This window comes from Amaranthus tricolor, chromosome 2, assembly GCF_026212465.1.
Source record: "Amaranthus tricolor cultivar Red isolate AtriRed21 chromosome 2, ASM2621246v1, whole genome shotgun sequence".
In the NCBI taxonomy this organism is placed as follows: domain Eukaryota; kingdom Viridiplantae; phylum Streptophyta; class Magnoliopsida; order Caryophyllales; family Amaranthaceae; genus Amaranthus; species Amaranthus tricolor.
In genome coordinates this window covers 7,456,049-7,483,342 of record NC_080048.1, presented here as the reverse complement: position 1 = coordinate 7,483,342, position 27,294 = coordinate 7,456,049, and the positions used below count along the sequence as shown (strand labels likewise).

General features: G+C 34.5%; 1 protein-coding gene across 1 annotated transcript; it reads left to right on the top strand.

The window, feature by feature from the left end:
• Positions 1-1,257: 1,257 nt before the first annotated feature.
• On the top strand, positions 1,258-27,294 carry LOC130804010 (U11/U12 small nuclear ribonucleoprotein 35 kDa protein). Its single transcript, XM_057668297.1, has 8 exons — positions 1,258-1,568; positions 1,655-1,752; positions 1,906-1,957; positions 3,927-3,997; positions 12,846-12,936; positions 13,019-13,094; positions 15,635-15,713; positions 26,472-27,294. Exons 1-8 carry the CDS (start codon positions 1,406-1,408, stop codon positions 26,823-26,825), a joined length of 984 nt encoding a protein of 327 aa, XP_057524280.1. The 5' UTR covers positions 1,258-1,405; the 3' UTR covers positions 26,826-27,294.

The following is a 27,294-nucleotide window of genomic DNA, read 5'->3' as shown; positions in this document are numbered from 1 at the left end:
TGGGACGGGTTTGGAATTTGGTGTTTGGCCCGCGGCCCGGCCCGGCCCGAAAAAGTGTGTGTTCATGATTTGTTCTCTTCTTTGCAAGTCAACAATAAACAAATACCCCACTAGGAATATTAAGCTCAACATCTAATATTGCACCTACATAATTCTCGGCACATAATTCTTAGCTGCACTACTCTTCTGAGCATTGAGCATCTAATATTAAGCTTATTTTCCCATATGGCCATATCACATGAATTATATCATAAGCACAACCAATTAATTGTAATTTGTATAATATGTAATATGTAACAATTATTTGTTTATTTCAATTATTTGTAATTTGTGTTTTAAATTATGTATAATATGCAACAATTGTATTTGTTTATTTTAATTATTTGTAATTTGTGTTTTTAATTATATATAAATAATATATAATATAGGCCCACATAGTACGGGTTTGGGCAGGAACTTTTTGGCCCGCATTTCGGCCCGGCCCGACCCGCATTAATGGGCATATTTTTGCCTCCCGGCCCGGCCCGGTGTTTGATCACCTCTACTTATAATATATAACCTTAAATGAATCAATTAAAATAAAAATTTTCAATATTGACCTAAAAGTAATCAATTTATACTTACAAGTTTATAATTTTAAATGGATCAATTAGGATCTTTTTAATGTGATCAATTTCGATGTTAAAATGATCAATTTAGACTTTAAAGTGATAATTTATAGTAATATATAAAATGATTAATTATAACATTAAAGTGAGCAGCTTTTACTAGATAACTAACAAGTCAAAAATAATCAATTACAACCCTAAAGTGAACAATTTAAAACTTATATAGTTAAATTATAAGTCATCATGAAATCAATTAATTTTGACCTTAAAAATATTAAATTATTAATTATGACCTTAAAATGATCAAATATATTATAAAAAATTATAATTACACCAATTAAACTACTCTTGTATAAATGGTCTGATAGTAAAACGGTCTCTCATTATACCTGCTAATTAATTTTTTTTTTATCTGTTTAAAAGTCAATAAAAAGATATTTATCAATTTTTTTTTTAAAATTCCACGTGGTAACCATGAGATTTTGAATTCCCCACGTAGTAATCAAAACTTTTTAAAAATCCACGCGGTAACCCTGAAATTTGTCATAATATACCAACATGACCTTTTTGAACCAAAAACATTAAAAAACGTTAAACTCGATGCTTGAAACTGCTGAACTCCTTTTTATTCCATTGTCCATTATAAAAATCACAAACTTTTTACATTTTCCTCCAAATCATAAACCCTATATATATTTTTTCTGAAGTCTATAAGAATTATGTAGTGAGCACTGAGCAACCCCTAGTTGTTCTAACAAGAGGATCCTCCTGGTTCTCCCTAGACAAGAAAGGGAAAGATGATTGGTAACGAGAGCAGAAACAGAAGCAACCCAAATGTAAATTCCGTATTCTACGCAGAAATCTACCATCCCATTCAAGCTGGCAGTATTGATGGCACTGATATTCTTCCTCACGACAACGCTGTTTACAGAGCTCTTCTCTGCTCTTCTGCTGGCCTATGTATGTATTCTTTCCCTATTTTATTGCTTTACTTACTGTTTAATGCAAATTCTTTTTCATTTGTATAATCTATGACCATTTTGCAGATGACCCATTTGGTGATCCTAAAGTTATAGGGGACCCTTATTGTACTTTGTTTGTGGGTCGCCTTTCTCGTTCCACCTCCGAAGATACCCTTCGAAAGGTTATTTTCTTTGCTTTTCCCTTATTTTTTGAGTTTTTTTTTGGTCTTTTGAATGCTTTGATTTCCTTGCATTTTAGGAGTGTGGACTGTGGGTTTCATGGGATTTTTCTGGGGTTTTATTTTATATTTTATGCGGTGGATTGTTCTCTGCAGGCCATGAGCAAATATGGTCGCGTGAAGAATTTGAGGCTAGTAAGGGATATAGGTAATTTAACTTTCTCCTTTTTCCTAACTTTGTTATTTGGTAGGTCTACTATAGGACACATAAAAGATTAGAGTTACCATGTGGGCTCTAATTTTTTTCATCAAAAATTTAAGTCATCTCAACTTGTTTGAAGTTCAAACTTATTTTGGTAGTGAATTGGACTTGAGAAGCCATTATTAGGACTTATTGGAAGTTTTTAATGGATTTTGACTGATGGTTTGTGAAGCATTTGTGGTGACCTGGTATAGTAGAACCAAGCATATGGATATATGATTGATGCAATGTGGTGAAGTATGCTGGTTTTACGTGGGACGTGAAGCCTTTATCTTTTTCCCCTTAAGAGTATGTTCGGATAACGTTTTAGCAAACAGAGTGAGGGGAGGGATTGGAAAGAGATGAGTCATGGGAGCAAAGATCAACATGAGGAATCAAGGAAGACAATTTGTGTTGTTCCATGTTATGAAATTCAAAATCTAATATTGAAATGCACTTCATAACTTTCTAGGGCTTAATTTTTGCTCACTAGTAGAAGAAGCACAATTAGCATACTTGCATCAATGTGTAAAACTTCAAAGACGACTGTTTTGATCCATTATATGCCCCTCCTAGTTTTTACTTAGCTAAATAAAGGCCAAAAGTATGACAAATAAGAAGAAAATTTAGTCAGACTACAACCTGGCATAAGAGAGAATTCAGTTAATCAAATTTGCAATTGGCATTTTTTTCATTCTTGATATACCTCAGAGCAACTAGTGTGTGGAAGGAGAACACTAGCCTACCACGGCTATCTGTGCTTGATGGCTAACTTGTAATCAAGGAATCTGACAAGCTTGGTTTCCACTTTCTAGGTTTGCTGGCACTAGAAAGAAAACTATGTAAAGAAGCGGTTCTTGACCCCCTTTCTCTTTATATGATGGAAAAAATTATCTACTTACATGGGTACTCTGAAATTCATGTCAAGGATGGATTTTATCCTGTGACTGGCAGCATATATATTGTATGTGCTGTATAGGGATACCACCTGAAGCTTGTCTCCAGATAAGGTGGTAATTGCAAGTCATTGATGGGCTGTCAAGTTTGGAGAAATGCATTCAGATTGTTGTCATGCATTTGTGTTCTTTACCCCAATTTCATTTGCATTTTCTCGATTTAATTTTAGAAAACTAAGGAAAAGTCTGGAATGGTGTTTTAGGTATAGTAAGAGGCACGAGCTTCTAATAGAGGAAGTATTATAATGTTATGAATCTCATGATGTAAGATTGTTGGTTTACTAACTGACCACTCATCTAGCAATCTCTTGATGTTGTTTTAAACACTTTCTGAGTCTGGAAAAGTGTGAAATATATAACCACATAAAGAAACAGTAGGATTTGTGTGAACAGAGATGTGATTGAGGCTATAACCAAAATTTTTCATATCAAACTTGTATTTCTTAGGTAATAGTACTTGTATGTGTTAAATGATGACTTTACTATTCAATTCTTCAAGTCGGTTTTTAATTCCTTAAAGATTGTTGAATTAGCTTAACGTAGGTTCTACTTGCAATCAACCTAAATCAATATTGAACACTGGGTCAAAGTAAACTACTTTGAATCTTAGCTACTTGCCTTCTCCCAAGGTTTAGCTTTTGTATTTCCAAACTTAATTTTTTTATCTTTTTTTGACTTTCGAGCTCTTGTAATCTGATGGAATCCAGAATTAATCCCTAATCTTCTGTGACTGCTTGCATTTTCTTCACCTGAATTAACTTTTCTGAAGTTATTGTAGTTACACATTGAGCTTGTTTATCCCTTGTTGAAACTTTTCTGAATTTATTTTTCTAAAACTTAAGTATATTGTGACATTGTTAAACATATCTTGCATGAAGTAGTTTCAATAAAGTAGTTTTTATCTATTACGTGATTCAGAAATAGTCATGACAATGTGTCTTACTGGAAGTTGTCAACTTTATGTCGTTATATGGTTGTAGTTACTGGTGCATCACGTGGTTATGCGTTTGTTGAATTTGAAACAGAGAAAGAAATGAGGCGTGCATATGAGGTTAGCATTTGTTTTCAAGTACAATATCTATTAAATATATTATTTTCATTTATTTACTCCTAAAACAACCACTATTAATCTTGAGCCCTTGGCTGGTTAGGGTTTGGAGTAACACTTTAAATCTTTAATACATCTTAATATCACGAGGATGTCTATAGATTACGAGGAGGGGGGTGCATTTGCTACTTTCCTGGGCTGGGTAGTAGTAACTCTCCCATAAATGTTAAAGGGGAAAAAAGTAGGAACTCTTTGGAAATAGCTTGTCTGATCACCTTTTCTCTTCTTCTTACTGATCAAATAAATACGACTGATTTAGTTTGATCTCTGGTACATGTTCTAATGCCAGATTCAAAATGAAGCAAGTTACATGATGAGCATGTGAACTCTTGACCCTTGAGAGTCACTATTGCATAACTGAGCAGTAAATGGACTTGTTAATGAACAGTTATTGAGAGGCATGCACTGCTGAAAACTGAAAATGCAGTTTGCGTCCTTTTCTCTTACAGCATATAATAGCTGGTCTTAATTCTATTTTCAGTTACTGTAGAGTCTAGACTCTAGACTTTAGTGTGCTGTATGGTCTATTCTTGATGGAGCCAAAGATTTATAGTATTTTGGTTTCAAAATATTATAGACTGAAAGTAATTGGCTTATTAAATCATGTTCACTTCATATCTATGTGAAGTTGCAAATACAATCTCTTTGTTATTTCATGGGTAAAGTTGCATACATTTGACCCCTCAACCTTTCCTAGCTGGGAGCTACTTAATAGCAATAGGGTAATAGAGTGTTGTAGTCTTGTAGACTTCAGAGTGTTGTGATCAACACCCCATTTTTGCACAAGGATCTCAACAACCATTTTGATGAAAAAACTGAGGAAAATGAAATGTAATCTAGTGTTCAGACAATCATCCGATATTTGCTAAATATTGGACTTTAATCTTTGGTTTTTATAATTCTTGGTGCTTCCATACTGCCAATTCACTAGATTCTTCTGTATATATGTGTGACCTAGCCAGTACACTTACTATTTGATGGTTATGGGGGTGTGTTAGAACATATGTATCACAATTCACAGCTCAACTTGTTTTCTTCCCATGTTAGCTCCATATAGTTTTATGAAGGGTGTAAAATGAGATGTTTCCACTTACGCCTGTTCTTTTCATCATAATTTCTGTTTATTTCAGCCCTATTAAGTTCAGTTTAGTTTAGCTTTCATACAACAATACATCAACACCAAAGCCTTAATCTCAAAATATAGGGTTGGCTTAGTGTCACATAATTCGCCCACTTTACCTTCAAATCTCGATGTATTCGATTGTCCCCAACCAAGATTTGTTTGCGGCTCCAATTGCCAAGAATCGCGACTCCAATTGGTGAAATAGCCGATCCAGAATTAGAAGAACAAAGAATAAAACAAAGTGAAAAGAATAGAAAAGATAAAGAAAAGGAAGAGAAGATAAAAACTCACCTTGTAAAAGCCGCCATTAAAGATGAATGAAGAGGAGGAGATGTTATGGTCTTCTAGAAGAATTATATGTACGTGCTTTTTTTAAGGCTTAAAATGAGAGTGGGCTCGTCGTTTTTTTTTTATTTGTTTAGAGGGATTTAAACTTTAAGAGACATATGGTTCATTTAAATGGGCCTTGTTAAATGGACTAAATAGACAAAGAGTTTGATATTTTAAGTTCATTTGTTTATATTTTATGAATTATACTTATTAATTTATTTCCTATTTATTAATCTGATTTTTTTAAAAAACTAACAAACCAAAAAAAACGAATCGCAAACCTAGAAATTGAATCAAACAACCCAATCGAACGAACAATAAATCAATCAACAAACGAATAACGAATATGAATACTTACAACGAATCAATGCGAACCGCGAACCATGTGATACTGGATTGACTATATGACCCAAAACAAACTAATGCAAGAAATCATAGATAACAATGATTATGTATTTAATTTAGGACATATATTCAGTTTACTCACCTCCAATAAGGTAAGTTAAAGTGCAAGAGACTATGGTCGTAGTATGTGATTGTGCTAAACTACCACTTCCATGCATCTTCTAATAAGCTTCCCTGGTAAAAGTGCTACATTGCCATGCACCTCGCTCAATAATTTCTATTATACCAATTATGAATTTCTCCACGTGTATAGAGTATAGACTAAGTTGTCTCCCTGAAGTGGGGAGATGAAGGGGCATTTTTGCTACAGAGCGGGATTAGACTTGGTTATGTGTATTCTATTGAAAGTGAAAGTGCTTGCCTCATACGCTAAGCAGCTATCTCTTTCTTTAGTTTTGTTTGATCTTTATTTTGTTTTCGTTTTCTCCAGGGATTCTAAGTTAGTATTACGCGGTAACGAAATACATATATTGACTGCATGATCTCCAAAGATGTCTAGAAATAAGCTCTTCAATCCTTCTTAATTTAGATACTACATGTCATCTAAAATACGGATGCAATTTTTCTGGAATTTCGAGAGAATAAATTTACTATGATATTATTCTTTGTGCATACGACCCCTCTTAACTCTCACCCAGGTGGAAGTTTGGGAAGGTGTCAATGACATTGGAGTAATGTAATATTCTTGTAAGAGAACATAAACCTACTCTTGTTTCTGTAGAAAATCATAATGTGGAAATAAAGATTGATTTAGGTTTTGAATATTTGGTTTGTATTAAATAATAATGAGAGGTACTACCTTTATTTATACAAGTAATAAGGACTAAAATAAGGAAACAAAATATTACGAAATATTAAACTTAAGGAAACTAAATCACAATAATATAAAATATAACATATATATTATACTAATATTCCACTTTCCTACACTCCCCCTCAAGTTTGGTCTTGGGATCCTTGAGACCAAACTTGCCAAACATATTCTTCAACGCTTTAGAGCCAATTGCCTTGAATAGAAAATCCGCTAGTCAATCTTTTGATTTTACAAATGAAATTTTGATAATCTCTTCTGCGAATTTTTCATAATTGATTTTCAACTTTTTCGATTGAGATAAAAGGTCATGAAATAAAACAGCTTGGTTTATTTATTGTTTGGGTGACTTGGACTTTGGGTTTGTGGGTTTTATAAGAAGGAATATTTAGTAAGATTTGGGAGGGAGATTTGAGGCGTGAGTCATGAATGATTAATTTGGGTAGGTTTTCTTTTTGAATTTTTGGCTTCTGTGTTTTGTGTGTACAAAAGCAAGCATATGAAATGTTTCCTGTTGCCTTAAATACATCACATTCTTTCTCAATTACCACTTTTCTTACTTTCCTTGAGATTTGAAATTTGCTTTCCCAAATTAATTTTCTACTATTAATGGCTTCTCCAAATTTGCTGTCTGAATTTCGGCCACTACTGTCTGAACTCCGGTGGTGGCTACTATTTTTGCCCGGTGTTTTTTGCCCCTCATTTTTCTTGTTTCTTTCTCTGTTTCTCTCATTAGAATTAAGTCCCTTCTTCTCATTATTTTCGGCCTTCAACCCAGCATGAATTGTCGTGGTAGTAGAATCAGTGACCCCTAGCAAATTACTCGTACCTTTGTTGAGAATTTTTGAGTTTTCTTTTAAATCTTGGTTTTGGTTTGTTTTTTTCTGGTTTTTGATTTTTCGAGGGATTAAATCCCTATGATGTCTTTTCTACCATACTTTTCCCCTTCGCGACCTCACGCGGAATGGTCTCATCAACGGGAGGTAGCGGAACTGGTCCAAGAATGAAGTGGATTCTTGTCCATAAATCTCGAGCGGAGGTAATATAGTCAAGAAAATATTCTACAAGGTCTCGATCGATATTGTTGATGATTCATGAGATCACCCATACAATCATTCTAAACCCATTGTGGATTTGTGGTGGATGGAGATATGGCGGTGATATGGTTGAGCCTCCCCTGATCACCGATTTCTATTTTCATTTGTGTACACCACGTAGTGATGGTCATGGGGCAGGTCTGGCCAGACTCGGACTCTTTTATTTTTTATAGATCCAGACCCGGATCTGGATTCGGATCCTAAGGGTCCAAAATTTTCAGACCCTGGCCCAGACCTAGACCCTTCGGATCAGACGGGTCTAGGGTCCTTAATGGGTCTTAAACAAAGTCTATTTGATTTGTCAAAATTGAACCTTTTGCGAGTCTTTTTGTATTTTTGTAAGCAACTTATTATCGTATTACAAACACTTGTTCGAGTCCATGAAATTCAAATACAAAATAATTACTAAAACGTAAAAACACTTGTCTAAATGCATAATTAAAAACCAAATATAAAAGACTAAAAGAGATACATAGTTTATATTCCATAACATTACAATCAATTTTGATCAGTCTTCTTCAACTTCATCAAGATCCTAAAAGAAATATCAAACAGTTATAAGTTAGTTTTTCAATAAAGAAAAAGTAAATCAAAAATAAAACCATTAAAGTTAAAGCGTACTAGTTGAATCGCATCTATTTGTTGTTCTTCATAAACATCCGAATCATCAATTACTGTGGAGCAAGCATAAGCATCTTCCGAAGAACCTTAGAAAGAGATTTAAAGAACAAAAACAAATTAAGATCACCAACGAAAAACAAAACCAATACTAAATCTGTAAAAGTTAGACTTTTACCTTTTATGTCTTCCATCATCCAATTTTGTAAACATATTAATGCTTACACAGTTTGTGAATGAAGTCTTGAACGATGAAGGCTAATAACTCTTCCTCCGGTACTAAAAGCACTTTCTGAAGCAATGGAAGAAACAGGGACGACAAGAATATCTCTCGCAATCTTTTGCAAAGTCGGATACTTCGTATTTACTTTCCACCAATAAAGGACATCCAAATCCTCATCATCCGATAATAGTTCTTCCTCTAAATAAAAATCCAATTCACACCTATTCACCTTTCTAACCTTAGTTCTCTTAGATTGAGCAATTTCATCTTGTGCACCGTCTATAGAACTTGGTGCAGGTCGTTTCCTACTTTGCCTAACATCATTCACATTTTTCACAATATCACTTTTCCTTTGATACTCCACAACCAAATTATCAAGACACCTACGAACTCTTGCTAATTGCATATCAACCTCATTAACATCAGAAAACTTCCTAAAATAAAACTCCACACAATCCATCTTATTTCTTGGATCTAAGATAGTAGCAATAGCCAAAAGTTCACACATATGATCCCTATACTTGTTAAATTTTTCAAGCATATTTTCTGTCATCAATCTAATAATTTCAACATCACTTTGTAACCACCTACCCATAGCAAGCTTAATCTCACAAATCCTTCGAAAAAAAAGATTAATAGTGATAAACTTTCTTCTAGAAAATACATTAATTGTACTGTAAAAAATTTCTAACTTATCACAAACAAGCTCAGCTAATTGCCAATCCTTATCCCTAGGAACAACAAAATTCATCTTCTTACTCAATCGCTTTAACCTTGAAAACTCATCTGTAAACGGAAAAACAGTTTTAAGCATCAAGTAGGTTGAATTCCATCTTGTTTTACAATCAAGACTAGGTCTTTTAATGTTAGCTAAGTCCAAAAAACGACAAGCCTCCTCAAAATTTTCGATTCTTTTAGGAGTTTACATCCAAAAAGACACAATCACAAACTTTTTCAATTGCAGAACTAATAACCCCTAATCCATCTTGAACTATTAGGTTCAATATGTGAGCACTACAACGCAAATGCAAAAGATCACCCTCACGCATCAAAGACCTTTTCTCAAACTTATCCATTAAAATCGTCATTATTAGTGGCATTATCAACAACAGTAGATATTTTATTTTCTAAACAATATTGAGACTAACAAAAATTCATCATTACCTTTGCAATAACACCTCCGGTGTGAGGACAAGGTACATAGCAAAACCTATATAGAATAATATAATATATGTTTCAGTCAAAGGATAAATGATAAAACTAAAAGTAACATGATTACATGAGTAAATAATTAAGATTTTACTTTAAGGTGCGATTTCGTAAGACCCATTGTTTATCAATAAAATGCGAAGTTATGACCATGTAACCTTTCTTTTGGTTGGTTGCAGTCCATATATTAGTAGTGATTGCAATTCTACTTTCATTATGCTCGAGGAATTTATGTAGAGAAAGTTTTTCTTCTTTAAACATCTTCATGATATCTCGCTTTAATGTGGACCTAGAAATCATCTTAAAATTGCAATTAAGGCTTTCAACAAACCTCCTAAACCCAACATGATCCACCATAGACAATGGATACTCGTGCATAATAACCATGGAAACTAATTCCTTTCTCGAAAAATCTTGGTCGAACTCTTTAAGTTTGCTTTTACCACTAAATTCCAGAGAACTTGACGCATCACAATCCTTCTTAACTCTTAAAGTTGTTTGACAACGTGCAAGATTCAAATGTCTTCATGAGCAAACTTTCTTTGCGAGTTTCAAGAGATGAGAAGTTCCACTATTACCACCAGTTACTAGACTTACACCACAATGCTTACAAACAACTCTAGTCACACCATTTACCTCCTCTCTTGCAAAATAATTTCATGCCTCAGAGGTTGTTTTCCTTCCCTTATGTTTTGAGTAATGACTTGGAGTACCATAATCATTAACAAACCCTTCTTCATCTACATCCAATGTATTTTTTGACTCCATAACAGAATTATCTTGTGGTTGTGCCACTAATTTGGACGTACATTGTGATTGATTTTCATCCATTATCTATACGACTATACCAAGTAGAATATGGACAAAAATTTAAATTTTTGATATTAATTTTCCATTTATATAAACATATGGTATAAGAGACTTTTTTTTTCATGAGCAAGGTGAATACTAAACATATAAGAGAAATATTTCAGTAATGTAATATTACATTGTTATAAAAGGATTTGTTAGATTATATATGCATATACTGACACTAAACATATAAAAGGATTTGTTAGAAATATTTCAGTAATTCATCATATATTAAGATAAAAATTTAAGCAACAATACAAAAATGAAGACAATCATGAAGACGATGATCATTCTTAACATCAATGTAGACATTGAAGACAAATTGTGCATCTGTCCAGCAAACCCAATTCTCAATAAAAGTAAACCCTACAAAATACATGAAAACTGTAATCATTAACAAAATCACTAACAAATTAAAGAAAAATTAAAGAAAACTAAATCACTAAACAAAATCACTAACAAAATCACTAACAAATTAAAGAAAACTAAATCACTAAACAAAATCACTAACAAAATCACTAACAAATTAAAGAAAAATTAAAGAAAACTAAATCACTAAACTAAATGGCGTGAATGGCGTACCTGGATTGGACTAGCGTGAGTGGCGTGATTCGTGAATGGTGGACTACCGACTGGCGATGGCGACTATATTAGAAATTGGAGAAGAACGATAGCGATGGTGTGAGTGTTGAGACTGCTGACTGCTGAGAATAACGAAGAAAGAGAAGGCAAAATGAGAAAGAAATTAGGGTTAGCAGAATGAGATTGAGAAGGCAGTATGCAAGTATCCAATATGGGCTATTGGGCTGTATGCCTGTATGACACTATATATTAATTTTAAAAGTAATATTAGAATTTAGGAATCAGAAATTCATAATATTTAAAAGTTTAGGGTCCGGGTCCGGGTCTGAGGAGCGGGTCTAAGGTATGGGTCTCGAGGTCGGGTCTGGGTCCGGGTCCGGGTCTTCACCTTGAGATCCGGACCCGTCAAATTTTTTTTGGATCCAGATCTGACCTGGATCCGATGGGTCTCAAAAATTAAGACCTAGACCCTTAAAAAGGGGCGGGTCCGGAGCGAGTCCAACAGGGTCCTGGACCCACGACCATCCCTAACACCACATGGTGTAATTTTGGTCATTTAGATTTTCAATTTTGATTGGTTGTTCAAGTTTTTGGGTCATCTTTTGAAAAAGTTGGAACATTTATTCCATTTGTGCCATGGAAATCATGGTCTTGGTTTGGTTTTGTTTTTGATTTGGATTGGTTTGATTGGTTTTGTTTTAATTTGCTTTTTGTTCGGATCGATTTTGGTCGATTATGATCAATGATAAAATGCCGATAGAGTTTTTTCGTCTAGGAAAACTTACGGCGCTGATACCATGTAGAAAATCATGATTCGGAAATAAAGCTTGATTTGGGTTTTGAATACTTGGTTTGTATTGAATAATAATGAGAGGTACGACCTCTATTTATACAAGTAATAAGGACTAAAATAAGGAAACAAAATATTACGAAATATTAAACTTAAGGAATCTAAGTCACAATAATATAAAATATAAAATATAATATACTAATATTCCACTTTTCTACACTTTCTATCATCCATAATTAGTTGGTTGGTCTTGTTGCCGATATATTGCTAGGTCAGGGACCCTAGACACAAACTTTCTAAGAGGGCATAGTGAACTCAATATGATTCTAGGAGAAGGAACTAATCCTCCTATTGATTATTCTTCAACAAGATCAGTCTCTTTTTTCAGGTGTCCATGCTTATTTTCGTTTCATCAAAACTGTTCACATAAGGCCTTGACCCTTGAGGTCCTCATTCATGTTCATCATAATTGTTTGAGGTTTTCAGGTTTAAGTTCTCATTCTAAATGAACGTCGTTATTATATTCAACTCCATTTTCAGTAAGTGTATTTTGAGGTTATGCACACATAGAAGAGTATTTTTTCATTGGCATTTAAAGCTCACAAGGATAAAGCCGGTGGTATATAAAAATACCAAATAATAGTGCATAGAAATAAATGTTAATTAATAGATATGTAATAATGAATTTGGATAATACGATTTAATGTACTTTCAATTGAAGATTAAATAACTCCTTATTCTTTCTATGTAGGATGCACACCATTCTTTCATTGATGATTCTGAAATCATTGTTGATTACAACAGACAACAACTAATGCCTGGATGGATTCCAAGAAGATTAGGTGAGTTAATTTTTTGAAAATAAATATATACACATGTGCATGTCAGTCTTTTTGTTATAATTGACTTTTTTTATTTGCATAGGAGGAGGCCTTGGTGGTAAGAAGGAATCTGGGCAACTTCGTTTTGGAGGACGGGAAAGACCATTTCGTGCTCCACTGTATGCCCTTTAGTTTTCCTTTTTGTTAGTTTTATGATTTGTGTATCTCTACCAGTATCTCTTCCTTCCCATCCTCAAATCCCCTGGTCCCTCTATTTTCTAACAATTCATGTTAGTGAATAGAATTCAATCAAATGCTATACCTCCCAAAGCTCTCATTAATGAAGTCAATCCATCTATTGTAGTGAACTTCATGTAAGGATACATTTTTGTCATATACCCCCTCCAATGTAGAGTAAATGTCCCATTTTCTTTTTAGGTTAATTCACCCTAAATGTCACATTTCTATTTTTAGTAATGATTTTTGACACATGTGGAGACCTGTTTGTTGTGACCTCTCCTTAATTTGTACATGGGGACACCATTTTGCGGTGGTCTCCTCCTTTTCTTATTTACTTCTTCATAATTTGTAGGTGTGGACATCTTTTTGTTCTGGTCCCTTTTTTGCCATAATATTTGTGCAAATCTCAAATGGGACATTTGCTCTGAATAGAGGGAGTAACGCCATACGATCAAATCTATATTTTGATACCATTAGGAATGTATGAAGTTGGTTTGAGGCTCGCTCATAACTCCACTTAATCTCAAGTCTCAACCATTGGGATTACAAAGTAGTTCTGGACAAATAGACTAAATCTATGGTTGTGATGTTTTCCTTAGAAAACCCTATGCACATGTTTTTTGTGAATGTTTTCACTTGTTATTTTGTCTACTCCAATAATTTAGTTATGAAATATTTCATATGCCTTTTCTCCTTTGATTAACTGTTCCTGCTATTGAGCTTGTCAACATTTAGGTAAAGAGAGTTTAGTCGTGGCATTAGAGTAAAGGATTTTTTTTTTTCATGCTTTAGTTTTTTCATGGGTTTGGAGAAAGAGGTAGGAACTAGGATAATTAGAATCCATACTTCTAGAATGAAAATGTCCTGAATGAATCCTAATTTCTAATATCTCTACCTTTATTAATATTGAGTTTCTTGGCTGTTGAAAATTTGAAATTGTTAGTGTCTACTTCCTCTTGTTTTACTTGCAAGTACACTTGCATAGTATTCATTGTTCATTAACCAACTTTTATTTATATTTCCTTCTTAATCTATAAGTCAAAACATAGTCAATTGGAATCTTTTTGATTTAATTGTGCATAATTGTGCATAATTAGAAATATATAATTTGACTTAGTACATTGGAATGCATGCAAAGAGGAAATATTGCAAGTATTTTGTGATATAGGAAGTATTATTTAGTATTTTTGTGGATATCTTGGTCAGTTAAAGTTTTTGTCGAGTAAAAATCAGTACCAAGTCCTCTGGTTTGAGGGAATAAATTTTGAGAGGGTTTGTTTCTGAATATTGAAATCTAAAAAGTCCGATCTACTAATTGGTTGCTACATTTGACTTGTAAATCTCACATAACTTGATTGAACATAGCAATGTAAACACCAGTGGGAGCATAGTGTCATGTGTTGAGACATATCCTTTATCTTTCTTTAAGTATAGCTTGCTTTATGATTAAACTAACTTTTGCTCTTCTGTTTCAGATTAATGAAAATGTACCGTCTTTTCAACTAGTATTTTCCCCTCCTCTTCCAAGTTCCATGTCCATATTTCTAAATAAACTTTAGGCCTCTCTTTTTTTTTTTATGTCTTTTGAGAAAAACCACATCCCTATTTTCGGAATTAAGGCTTTGTTGTATATGACAATGTTGAGTAAAAGTTCCATGCATCACTTTTAATTATTTTTTCAGGTTACTAAATTGTGCAGTTCACTACTCAAGTTTGTTAATTCAGACCCTTAAGCCTATTATCACTTGGGTGCGTCTAAAGTGATGCTGTCAACTGTTTCTGTGTATTTTCAACACTCCCAAATTTTCACATGGCTCAGTGGTTAAACCATTCAAATGTATACGTTTAGGGTCCAAGGGATCATTTTATTGGCATCTAAGATTTTTCTTTTGGCAATATTAGTTTGAAGAGAGATCATGCTAGATCTTTTTATTAATCCATTAGAAAACATAATTGAGCTGTTGCAGATTTCCTAAGTATGGGGAAAAATGAAGAGTCAGAAACTTCGAATTTGGGTTGTGGTTTGAAAATGTTTTCTTAATAGGGCTTGTTTTTTTGATTCCTATTAATGGTGAGTTCATCTTGTCTCTATTTTTCTGGTTTAGTAGAAACATTCTTACAAGAAAGAACAGGTACCGTCTTGCATTGATTTTCTGCATGTGCTGTTGTGGACATGACTTTTATCCTTTTGCCTGAAGGATATGATGTTAGTTTGGATGGGAGACTCTTTCTCAACATGCTCTTCCGAATTTTCAGTTCTTTACATTTGCATGCTTGCTAATTTCCTACCTTGGCCTACTAAGTTATGGGATCTGTTGTGACTTGCTAAAGAATCTTTGACAATTTGTTTCCCATCTAAATGAGAGAGTTTAAACCCCGGAGTCGTTTGTTTCTGTTTCAGTTTAAGATCATATGCTTCTGCTACATACCTACACTTGGAAGCAAACAAGTATTTCATGTTTACCATTTTTCCATACAGGCGACCTATCCCTTACGATGATTTGAAAAGGCTTGGCATTCCACCTCCACCGGAAGGGAGATATATGTCACGTTTCCAGGTACATGCTCTTTTTGTTCTATGCATTTTTTTTGCAACGACAAAAAACCCAATATTGGTGTGGCTTTGAGGAGGGTCGAGGTTGTTGGGATATATGAATGTGAGCAACCTTGTCCATGTCCAATCGAAAGTGATGCTTTGAGAACTTCCTTCATTTATTTTCTTCAGTACACTGCAACTTCATACTATCCCCACTTCCATATACACCCTAGCGTTGCTAGCTTCCATTGTAGGGGCTAGAAAAACATATGATTGGACGGATTTTTGCAAGGCGACTGTTGGAATATGAAGAGATGATCAAATGCAACAAGAGGGGGGGTGAATTGTTGTGTATTGAGTTGTACTACGTTTTTGCTCTAACTTGCGGAATTTTAGCAAACAAAATAAAACTTAAACTTAAGAAGCAAGAAATAAAAAGAGATAAAGATTTTACGTGGAAACCTTTTTGGCCTAATAAGAAGGAAAAACCACGACCCCCCGGGATTTCAAAATTCTCACTATGTTAAGGCAATCAATTACAATTACACAAAACAATGTTTGCTTCACTCGAAGCTTCTCTACTCTAGGCCTAATTCTCTTTCTCTATTCTCCTTCTCTTTCTCTTCTCACGTTTCTCTTCTCTATTCCCTTAGACTTCCCACAAGTCTAATTACAACAAAACACTCATTAACCCTTACAAGGCCAATTCTCAAGAGGATAAGAATTAAAATAATTACTTAAGAAAAATATAATAAATTAATTGGCATTAGAAAACTGAAAATATTTTCCTTAAGATGATCTCCCTTTTATGGACACTCTTGGATCCTCTTGGATTCACTTCAATTTTTTTTTTTTTGGTTCGAGCAAAGTCCCTTCTATTTATAGAGGGAACAGCCAGCAGTTACCATAAGCATAACGTCCACTATCTCACACATACCTCCACTTCCCCACGTTCTCAAAACAAAAGGTGGTGGAATTAAGAAAGTGTCCGGCTGTTATTTGCTCAAAGAAAAATCAGTTTCCTTATGCTAAAAATAGCATAGGAGTTTAAAACATAAGATCCTAAAAAATAGGAGATCTAAATCTAATTAAGAAAAAGTCTTGGGCTATTTTTAGAAAACCTAAAAATAGATTTGCCAATTAACTTACTAATTAATTTAAGCAATTAAATTAATTCTTAACCCATTACATCAACTTAAAAACAGAAAATAATTAATTCGCAATTTTCCAGTCGATGTTATTCTCCAGACCTGCTACGTAGGAACAGCGTACTGTCTCCAGCTTCAACTTCAGTCAGAATGTTCATTTAGGAACAGTAGACTGTACGTCTACTTTGAACATTACAACACTTATCTAACATCTTGGACATATTAAGACATGTACATCTTCCACGAACCAAGTCATAGGCTTCATCAACGATTCAAACTAAATCGGATATGTACCTACAAAACAATCTCTAAAAATATGTTTGTTTATTTAAAAGTGAAGTCATCATCAAAACCTTAAGAGGCCAAGAAATTCCCCCTTTTTGATGAGGACAAACTTTATAAACAAACTTAAGTAAAATAGAGTAAAACAAAATTCTTAGAGCATACTAGAGATTAAAGCAACTCTAAATAACTTAGCAAATCAACTCGTTACAATATAATTTACCAAGCATACATAAACCAATTTACTCCATAATATCAAATAATTTTCAAAATTAATTAATCTAAAACTTAATTGAAATAAACTAAAATTAATTAAACTGACATAATTAAACTAACATAATAAAACTTAACACAAATTATTAAGTATTTTCAACAAAAACAACTTGAAAACAAATTCACAAAAACAAATAAATATCCATCAATCTTGAAAACACAATTTGAAAACACAGAACACAGATGATCATTAAGTTAGCATAAATCAACCATAAGAAACAATATAAATCAACCAAAATATGTTACTGTGTATTCACTGCTCTTCTTAAGTTTGTGCATAATCTTCCCCCTTTTGTCATCAATCAAAAAGAAGTAGGGATTATCAAACCTCAGCACAAACCATATAGATTTGTCAGTGATGAAAGCAAGAAACAATAATGAAAGCAAGCACCAAAAAAAGTAATCAAATCTGCATATTGTTAGTGTTCACAGACCAGATTTCAAAACAAAGAAAATAGTAGCAGTTGTTCAACAATACAACTTTGTACCCCAGATGGTACAAAGACTAAAAAGTGAAATTGTTTGGTTAATATTACAGCCAACAAATCATAAAAGCATATAGGAAGAGGAATCAGGGAGCAGTCTCTTCTTCATCAATGAACTCAGTCTGTACTTCTACTGTGTCCAACTTGGCACCAAGACGGCTCTCCATCTGGTTAAGCTGATCAACAATTGAAGCAAGGGAGACACGAGTTTCGTCTTGAAATGCAAGGAAGTGAGACTGGAGGTCATTTAGCTTAGAGAGGACAGAGTCTAAAGAAGCTGCAGGAACAGAATCATAGTTAGTACAACCTACATCAGGTGAAGTGTGTGATTGAAAAGGTGGTGGTGTAGACTGTATTGGTGATGGAGGTGGTGATGGATTGTGATGTGGTGATGATGTGGTTGGCTTGGGAGAGGGAGGTTCATTTGAAGTAGGCTCAGGAATGGTTTCAGTGATATCATCAACCATTGCAGCCTTACGTTTTGAAGCAAGCCTCCTACTCTTCCTCTTAATGAATTTAGCCTTTTTCCTCAAAGCTATCACAATCTCTTCATCACTTGTATCATCACAGAGATTGTGAAGAGCCTCTTCTCCTAAGGCTCCCTCCTGTTCTGCTTCCCCCTTACTAGCTTCTCCATCCTGTTCCCCTTTTTCTTCTGTTTCAATATGGTCAGCGTGAACAGGCTCTTGCTCCTTTTCCTCTTTTTCTTCCTGATCTCTCTCCCTCAATTTTTCTTCTTCTTTTTCAATCTCTTCCTCATCAGATTCTACTTCAACAACCTCCTCTGATTCATGTATTAACATCCCTTCATCATTTAACTTGAGGTGTAAATTTTGCAAACATTTCGCACCTATTTTCATGTTGGGTCCCATTGGGAACTCCAACCCTTCCAATGGAACACCAAACTTTCTGAAAATCCAAGTCAACAGCCCCCCATATCCAACAAAATTTTTCTTCTCAATACAATCAGACAAATGCGATATCATCAATGACGGAAAATTTATCTTTATGTGATTATCCATGCAATAAATTAAGGTTGCATCACGTAAACTTACTTCACTCCTTTTAGAGTTTCGGGGCAAAATAAATCTACGTGCAACATTATACAGTAATTTATGCAATGGAGAAAGAATATTATGACTGATCTTCCCTTTCTTTTGTTCAACCCCCAAAAATTTAAAAATTGTCTTTTTATTAATTCCAGAAAAAACTATTTTTGTACCAACGCAATATGTATCAAAACCAACATTAGGAACACTAAACCATTCCCCCAACAATGCACTGTTAAATTCTATTTTGATGTTCTTGATACTACTAGAACATGTCCCACAATCATTTGAGAAATTTAAAATGAATTCTCGCATAAGATTTGGGAAAATGGAATTGCAACTAAAATTTGTCATCAAAACCTCCCATTCTTGATTTTGTAAAATGTCATGCAATTTAGGAAAATAAGTAGAATCATACCAGTACTTGTCTAACCCAAAACCTACAAACATTTCTTTTGCTACTTCTTCAGCACTATTAGGATCAGCAAGCTTCGAACGTTTGACTACTTTGGAAGATGATCCACCTTTTGGTGATGAGATCTTGCGTTTTGTACCAGTAGGTTCAGTAGATTGTTTGGGTGATGTATTTGTGGTTTTTGTGGTGGTGAGTGGTGCAGCATCCAGTAATGGTGGAGGATGAACCACTCTCAGAGGTTTTGGCTGTGATTGTTTACGGGATTTAGGGATTTTCTTTGAGGAACTTGGGGTTTTTATTTTGAAGTGTTGAATAGATTGAGAGATAGGGAGAAGGACGGTTTCTTGAAGAGGAATTGAGAAGGCGTGTGAAGTGTGAAGTAAGAGAAGGGTTTAATAATGTGATGAAATGACGGTTTCCTTAAGTCCAATCCCTTTAATGCTCTAATCATAGCGTTTGATATGGAAAGATTTTGAAGAGATGGGATTGAAAACCGTTTCCTATTGTTTTTAATTTTAGTTGGTCGTACATTTTAAAAAAAAAATGAAATATGAATAAATTATGAATATTAAAGTAAAATTATGAAAACAAAATGAAAAAAAATGATGAATTATGATATATAAAAAAAATTATAAAGAAAATAACAAACATATTGCTGTGGTCTGATCAAACTAACAATATGCAAACAAGAAAATATTCATAGCACAAACTTCATTACGTGTTTACCTGATCCATGCAATAATTGATTTTCAATCAAAATTTTGAGGTTGATTCCTGACCCTTTTTTTTTCATGATGCTTCATTGGAAATTTTATGCAACCAACTTTAGTGGAGCTTGATCATACCAAGTTCCAATCTCATCTTTTCATATTGTTCTCTTGGAAGCGGTTTGGTAAGAATGTCTGCAACTTGTTCATTAGTATTGACATGCTTTAATACAATATTTTTGTATTCTACGTTATCCTTAAGGAAATGATGTCTAATATGTATATGTTTAGCTCGTGAATGATGCACTGGATCTTTAGATATACATATGGCACTGGTATTATCACAATAAATAGGAACACATTCAAATTTAATACCAAAATCTCTTAGTTGCTGTTTTATCCAAAGCATTTGGGAACAGCAAGCTGCTGCTGCCACGTATTCAGCTTCGGCTGTGGATAATGCAACCGTGTTTTGTTTCTTGGAACTCCATGAAACTAAACAAGAGCCAAGAAATTGTACCATACCTGACGTGATTTTTCTATTAACTAGATCACCTGCATAATCTGCATCACTAAAACCTTTTAAATCATAAACATCACTTTTAGGATAAAATAGGGACAAGTCGTCTGTTCCCTTCAAATATCTTAAAATTCGTTTGACTGCCGTGAGATGTGATTCTTTAGGATTTGATTGAAATCTAGCACATAAACCAACACTAAATGAAATATCGGGTCTACTTGCAGTTAGATATAATAAGGAACCTATCATGCCTCGATACATTGTTTGATCAATATTAGTTCCCTTTAATTCTTCATCTAATCTAACATTTGTAGCCATGGGTGTATGGTTGGTTTTAGCATTAGTTAGTCCATATTTCTTTAGAAGTTCTTTTATATATTTTTGTTGATGAATAAAAATACCATTTTCAGTTTGTTTAATTTGCAAACCAAGGAAGAAATTTAATTCTCCCATCATGCTCATTTCAAATTCTGTGCCCATAAGGTTGGCAAATTCTTTACATAACAAATCATTGGTTGCACCGAAAATAATATCATCCACATAAATTTGAACAACTAAAATATCATAACCTTTATTCTTAAAGAATAAGGTTTTATCGATTTTTCCTCTTACAAAGTTATTTTGAATCAAAAACTTTGATAGTCTTTCATACCATTGCCTAGGAGCTTGTTTCAAGCCATAAAGAGCTTTATCAAGCTTGTAGACATGATCAGGACAAGAGGTGTTCTCAAAACCAGGGGGTTGTTCAACAAAAACTTCTTCATCGAGAAAACCATTTAAGAAAGCACATTTCACATCCATTTGATATAATTTAAAATTCATAAATGCAGCAAAAGAAATTAAGATTCTAATAGCCTCTAACCTTGCTACCGGAGCAAAAGTCTCGGTGTAATCAATACCTTCTTGTTGATTATACCCTTTGACCACGAGTTGCTTTGTTTCTAACAATTATTCCATGCTCATCTAGCTTATTCCGAAATACCCATTTCAAACCAATTACCTTCTTGTGTTTTGGTTTGGGTTCCAAATGCCATACTTTATTTCTATCAAACTCGTTCAATTCATCTTGCATGGCTACTATCCAATCGGAATCCTTTAGAGCTTCCTCATGATTTTTGGGTTCAAGTGATGATAGGAACGCAAAATGTGCACAGAAATTTCTCAATTGGGATCTAGTTTGTGTTCCCTTATTCATATCACTTATAATCAAATCAAAAGGATGATAACTTTGATATTTCCAAGGTTTGGGCACAAATTCTCTCGAAGGAACAGTAGCATGTTCTGATTCAGCATCTTGATTTGCATTTTGTTCAGCTACTGGATCATCTTGGTCATCTACGGGAACAGCTGGATTGGGAACAGTCTGCTGGTCCTGTTGTGCTGGCAGTTCCTGGATTTGGTCAGTTTCCCCTGCCTCTTCTTGTATTGGCTGTTCCTGGATCTTGCATTTTAACTCCTTTATCATCATCTTCTAAATTTGCAAGACCTATTTTAATATTATTTGTTTCCTATTCACTTGTTGAAAAGTTAGTTTCATCAAAAATTATGTGAATAGATTCCTCTACGCACATTGTTCTCTTATTGTAAACTCTGTAAGCTTTGCTATGTGATGAATAACCAAGGAATACTGCTTCATCACTTCTTTCATCAAACTTACCTATATTTCGTTTACCATTCACATGAACAAAACATTTGCATCCAAACACACGAAAATAGGAAATATTGGGTTTGACACCTTTGAGTAATTCATAGGGTGTCTTAGAAGTGATTGGTCTTATTAACACACGATTCAAAATATAGCATGCAGTATTGACGGCCTCGGCCCAAAAATTCCTAGGTAGACCACTAGCAATCAACATGGTCCTAGCCATTTCTTCTAAGGTTCTATTCTTCCTTTCCACCACTCCATTTTGTTGTGGTGTTCTAGGAGCGGAAAAATTATGATTTATACCATGTTTATCACAATAATTCATGAAGTTTGAGTTTTCAAATTCTTTGCCATGATCCGATCTAATGTGAACAATTGAATTATTGGTAGATTTTTGTATTTTATTTGCCAAAGATACAAACTCATCGAAAGCTTCATCTTTGCTTGCTAAAAATAAGGTCCAAGTAAATCTACTAAAATCATCAACTATGACAAACACATATCTTTTGCCACTACGACTTTGTGTTCTCATAGGTCTACATAGATCCATATGAATTAATTCTAATGGTCTAGAGGTAGTCACCAGAAACTTTGATTTAAAGGATGACCGCACTTGTTTTCCTTTAGCACAAGGATCACAAATTTCATTTTTGAGGAATTTTATTGCAGGTAATCCTCTTACTAGGTCTTTTGATCTTAAAGTGTTAATCAATGAATAGTTAGCATGACCTAGTCGCTTGTGCCAAAGAAGTGGGTCTTCTTCTATAACGCTTAAACATGTTAGACTGTTTCTAGGAACAGTGTCCAGGTCCACCACATAGGTGTTCCCTTTTCTGATTCCCTCTAGTACAGGGTCTCCTGTGTTGTTCCTAGAAATTATGCATCGTTCAGAAGTAAACTTAACAGAGTTACCTTTGTCACAAAATTGAGAAATACTTAAAAGATTGTGTTTTAGATTCTCGACTAAAAATACATTGTCAATGGCATGGGAGCTTGACCTTTCAACTTTTCCTTTGGCGATTATTTCACCCTTCATATTATCACCGAAGGTTACAGTTCCCCCATCATACGCTTCAAGTGAGAGAAATCTAGATTTATCACCCGTCATGTGCTTGGAACACCCACTGTCGAGATACCATGAGTTGTTCCCCCTCACTTGAGCCTCTTTTTCTTTAGACTCTTCATGAGATGCCATGAGACACAGATTTGCGGTTTCTTCCTCTATTGGCGCTTCAGTTTCAGCTTCGCTTTCACTATCACCCCAAGCTGCGATCATAGCCTTTCTAAAATCAGTTTTGAAGTTTCCCTTCTTATATTGTTTTCCATCTTCTCTTGCTTTTCCCTTGCCCTTCTCATTTTTCCATTGAGGGCAATCCTTGATGAAGTGATCAGTGCTCCCACACTTGTGGCATTCAAAATTTGTCTTCAAGTTAGCAGTTCCCTTTTCTTTGTTGTTTCTTTGGTTTCTATATCTGCTGTTCCTGAAGAATTTTTTGAATTTACGTGCCAACATAGCAGCTTCCTCTTCACCAGCTTCTGATTCTTCACTGTCATCTGCTGCCAGAGCCAGGCCTTTATTACGGGAACTGTCAGCTGTTCCCAAATGCAATTCATGAGTCATGAGGGAACCAGCCAACTCTTCCAAATTAAACTTGGTGAAATCTTTCGATTCCTGAATGGCTGTGACCTTAGCTCTCCAGCGTTCGTCTTGAGGAAAACTCCTAAGTATTTTCCTTACTTGTTCATCAACGAGAATGATCTTACCAAGAGAGACCAATTCATTCGTGATATTTGTGAACCTGGTGAACATCTCTTGAATGTTCTCTCTAGGTTCCATAACAAACCTTTCATATTTGGACATTAGGAGGTCGATCTTGGATCGCTTCACTTCACTAGTACCTTCATGGGTAACTTCCAGCAAGTCCCAAATCTGCTTGGCAGTTTTGCAACCCATAATACGATTGTGTTCATTGGGTCTAAGACCACAGTGAAGCAATTTGATAGCAAGAGCGTTCATCTCCATCTTTTGAAAATCTACCTTTTCATATTCAGTGATTGGTTTTGGAACAGCTTCATTGTTGGAGTTGATGGTCGTCACCTCAAAGTCTCCAATTTCAATGACTCTCAAAACTTGATAGTTTTCGGCCTTTATGAAGATTTCCATTCTATTTTTCCAGTAAGTATAGAATTTCCCATCAAACATGGGTGGCCTTTACGTGGAGTACTCCTCTTCCATGCGCTCGTTCATCTTCAACATCTCTGTGGGAACAGGATACTACTCTCAGGGTTTCCTGATTAAATAAGAAACAGGGCTCTGATACCAATTGTTGGAATATGAAGAGATGATCAAATGCAACAAGAGGGGGGGTGAATTGTTGTGTATTGAGTTGTACTACGTTTTTGCTCTAACTTGCGGAATTTTAGCAAACAAAATAAAACTTAAACTTAAGAAGCAAGAAATAAAAAGAGACAAAGATTTTACGTGGAAACCTTTTTGGCCTAATAAGAAGGAAAAACCACGACCCTCGGGATTTCAAAATTCTCACTATGTTAAGGCAATCAATTACAATTACACAAAACAATGTTTGCTTCACTCGAAGCTTCTCTACTCTAGGCCTAATTCTCTTTCTCTATTCTCCTTCTCTTTCTCTTCTCACGTTTCTCTTTTCTATTCCCTTAGACTTCCCACAAGTCTAATTACAACAAAACACTCATTAATCCTTACAAGGCCAATTCTCAAGAGGATAAGAATTAAAATAATTACTTAAGAAAAATATAATAAATTAATTGGCATTAGAAAACTGAAAATATTTTCCTTAAGATGATCTCCCTTTTATGGACACTCTTGGATCCTCTTAGATTCACTTCAATTTTTTTTTTTGGTTCGAGCAAAGTCCCTTCTATTCATAGAGGGAACAGCCAGCAATTACCATAAGCATAACGTCCACTATCTCACACATACCTCCACTTCCCCACGTTCTCAAAACAAAAGGTGGTGGAATTAAGAAAGTGTCCGGCTGTTATTTGCTCAAAGAAAAATCAGTTTCCTTATGCTAAAAATAGCATAGGAGTTTAAAACATAAGATCCTAAAAAATAGGAGATCTAAATCTAATTAAGAAAAAGTCTTGGGCTATTTTTAGAAAACCTAAAAATAGATTTGCCAATTAACTTACTAATTAATTTAAGCAATTAAATTAATTCTTAACCCATTACATCAACTTAAAAACAGAAAATAATTAATTCGCAATTTTCCAGTCGATGTTATTCTCCAGATCTGCTACGTAGGAACAGCGTACTGTCTCCAGCTTCAACTTCAGTCAGAATGTTCATTTAGGAACAGTAGACTGTACGTCTACTTTGAACATTACAACACTTATCTAACATCTTGGACATATTAAGACATGTACATCTTCCACGAACCAAGTCATAGGCTTCATCAACGATTCAAACTAAATCGGATATATACCTACAAAACAATCTCTAAAAATATGTTTGTTTATTTAAAAGTGAAGTCATCATCAAAACCTTAAGAGGCCAAGAGCGACGAAGTAGACACCAGCAAACAGTTCAATCAATGCCGTCAAAATCTGTTGACATTGAAAAGCTTGCTGTCTCTTCCATTCTGATCCTTCTGCTGCTGATCTGCCAAAACTTTATTGCTCGTTATGTTGAAGTTTAAAGAACCTTGCACTTTAGATTGACATAAAGATTATGATTGATGTAGAATTTATTTTGAAAATATTTGGAAGTGAATGTAGACAACAAGTTAATGTTAGCAATTATGGTTTCAAAACGCATAATGCGATTTGTTAGCCTTTCTCAAACATGTAAAAATTTCTTCTACAAAAGTTGCGATTTGGGATCTTGCTGTCGGGATACATAATTTGTTGATAAAAGAAAAGGTAAACATCTTACATGACACAATTCAATCTTCTTCCTTGTCTATATTTCTAATGGAGGTAAAAGCTTGGCTCTGGGTTATTGTTCACAAAAATCACGGTCGAATCAATGGCTCATGGATCTCATTCATAGCTTCCTCCAGTTACTCGTATGATGTTACCATGTGGCGGGTGCAGAAATAAACGACTTGTACCATCGATGAAGCTACTTTTATGCCAGATTCAGACCATCTTTTCTGTCTTTTCCATTACCTATGTCTAAACCTTTCTTTTTCTGAAGCTACAATTTACAGGGATATAAATGTATAAGCTACATTGACTTGAACTAACATGATTGGTCGACATATTTCCAGGTTCGATCACCACCTCGGAGGAAAAGGAACTCTCAAGAGAGAGAAATGTCTCCACCGAGGAGAAAAAGAAACTACGAAGATACAGGAACATCGCCTCCTAGGAGGAAAAGGGATTCTGAGGAACGAAGAACTTCATCGTCTAGGAAGGAAAGGGAGTCTAGAGATAGGAGAGCATCATCTTCAAGGAGGGAAAAGAAGTCTGAAGATAGAGAAACATCTTCACCTAGGTGGAAAAGGAGCTCCCAAGACGGGGAAAGCAAAAGGGAGAAGCATTTACACCGACATCATAAGCGCACGAGACACACTACTCCTCACAATACGAGTCGTAGGAGTAGAGAGAGCTCATATGACTAAGGATCGGCAGTAATGCCAAAGCCTTGATATCAAAGATATAGAGTTAGCTACTTGAACAAAACCAAAACACGAGGTCATTACCAACAATGATGATAGACATTTTCGGTTCTAATGCTTATGGAGCACAATTATCTACATAAACTTCTATAATTAACGATATATTTTGCTTTCTCAGTATGGAACTTGCTAGTTTTTTGTGTCGTTAAATATGGTATGTAAAATTAGCAAATCTTTTTGTATTAAGATTATTGTAAATGAGCAAAGTTGGAGTTCAACACTAAAGGAAATAAATCAAGTCCAATGCACATGGAATAGTTTGTCAGATTCTAAGGAATGTAAATGCGCATTTGCAATAATTATTACAAAGTTCATTGGACTTCACATATGACAAGAAACTTCCTTATTTACATAATGAACAGCTCATATACAATTTCAAACAAAAGTGTTGCAACAAAAGTAAAACGCTATG

Bases quoted from the DNA above. Each gene is read 5' to 3' on its own strand.
- LOC130804010 (XM_057668297.1), top strand. From the start codon at position 1,406: ATGATTGGTAACGAGAGCAGAAACAGAAGCAACCCAAATGTAAATTCC. The intron at 3,998-12,845 runs GTTAGCATTTGT...CTTTCTATGTAG, and splicing joins AAATGAGGCGTGCATATGAG to GATGCACACCATTCTTTCAT. The intron at 15,714-26,471 runs GTACATGCTCTT...ACATATTTCCAG, and splicing joins GATATATGTCACGTTTCCAG to GTTCGATCACCACCTCGGAG.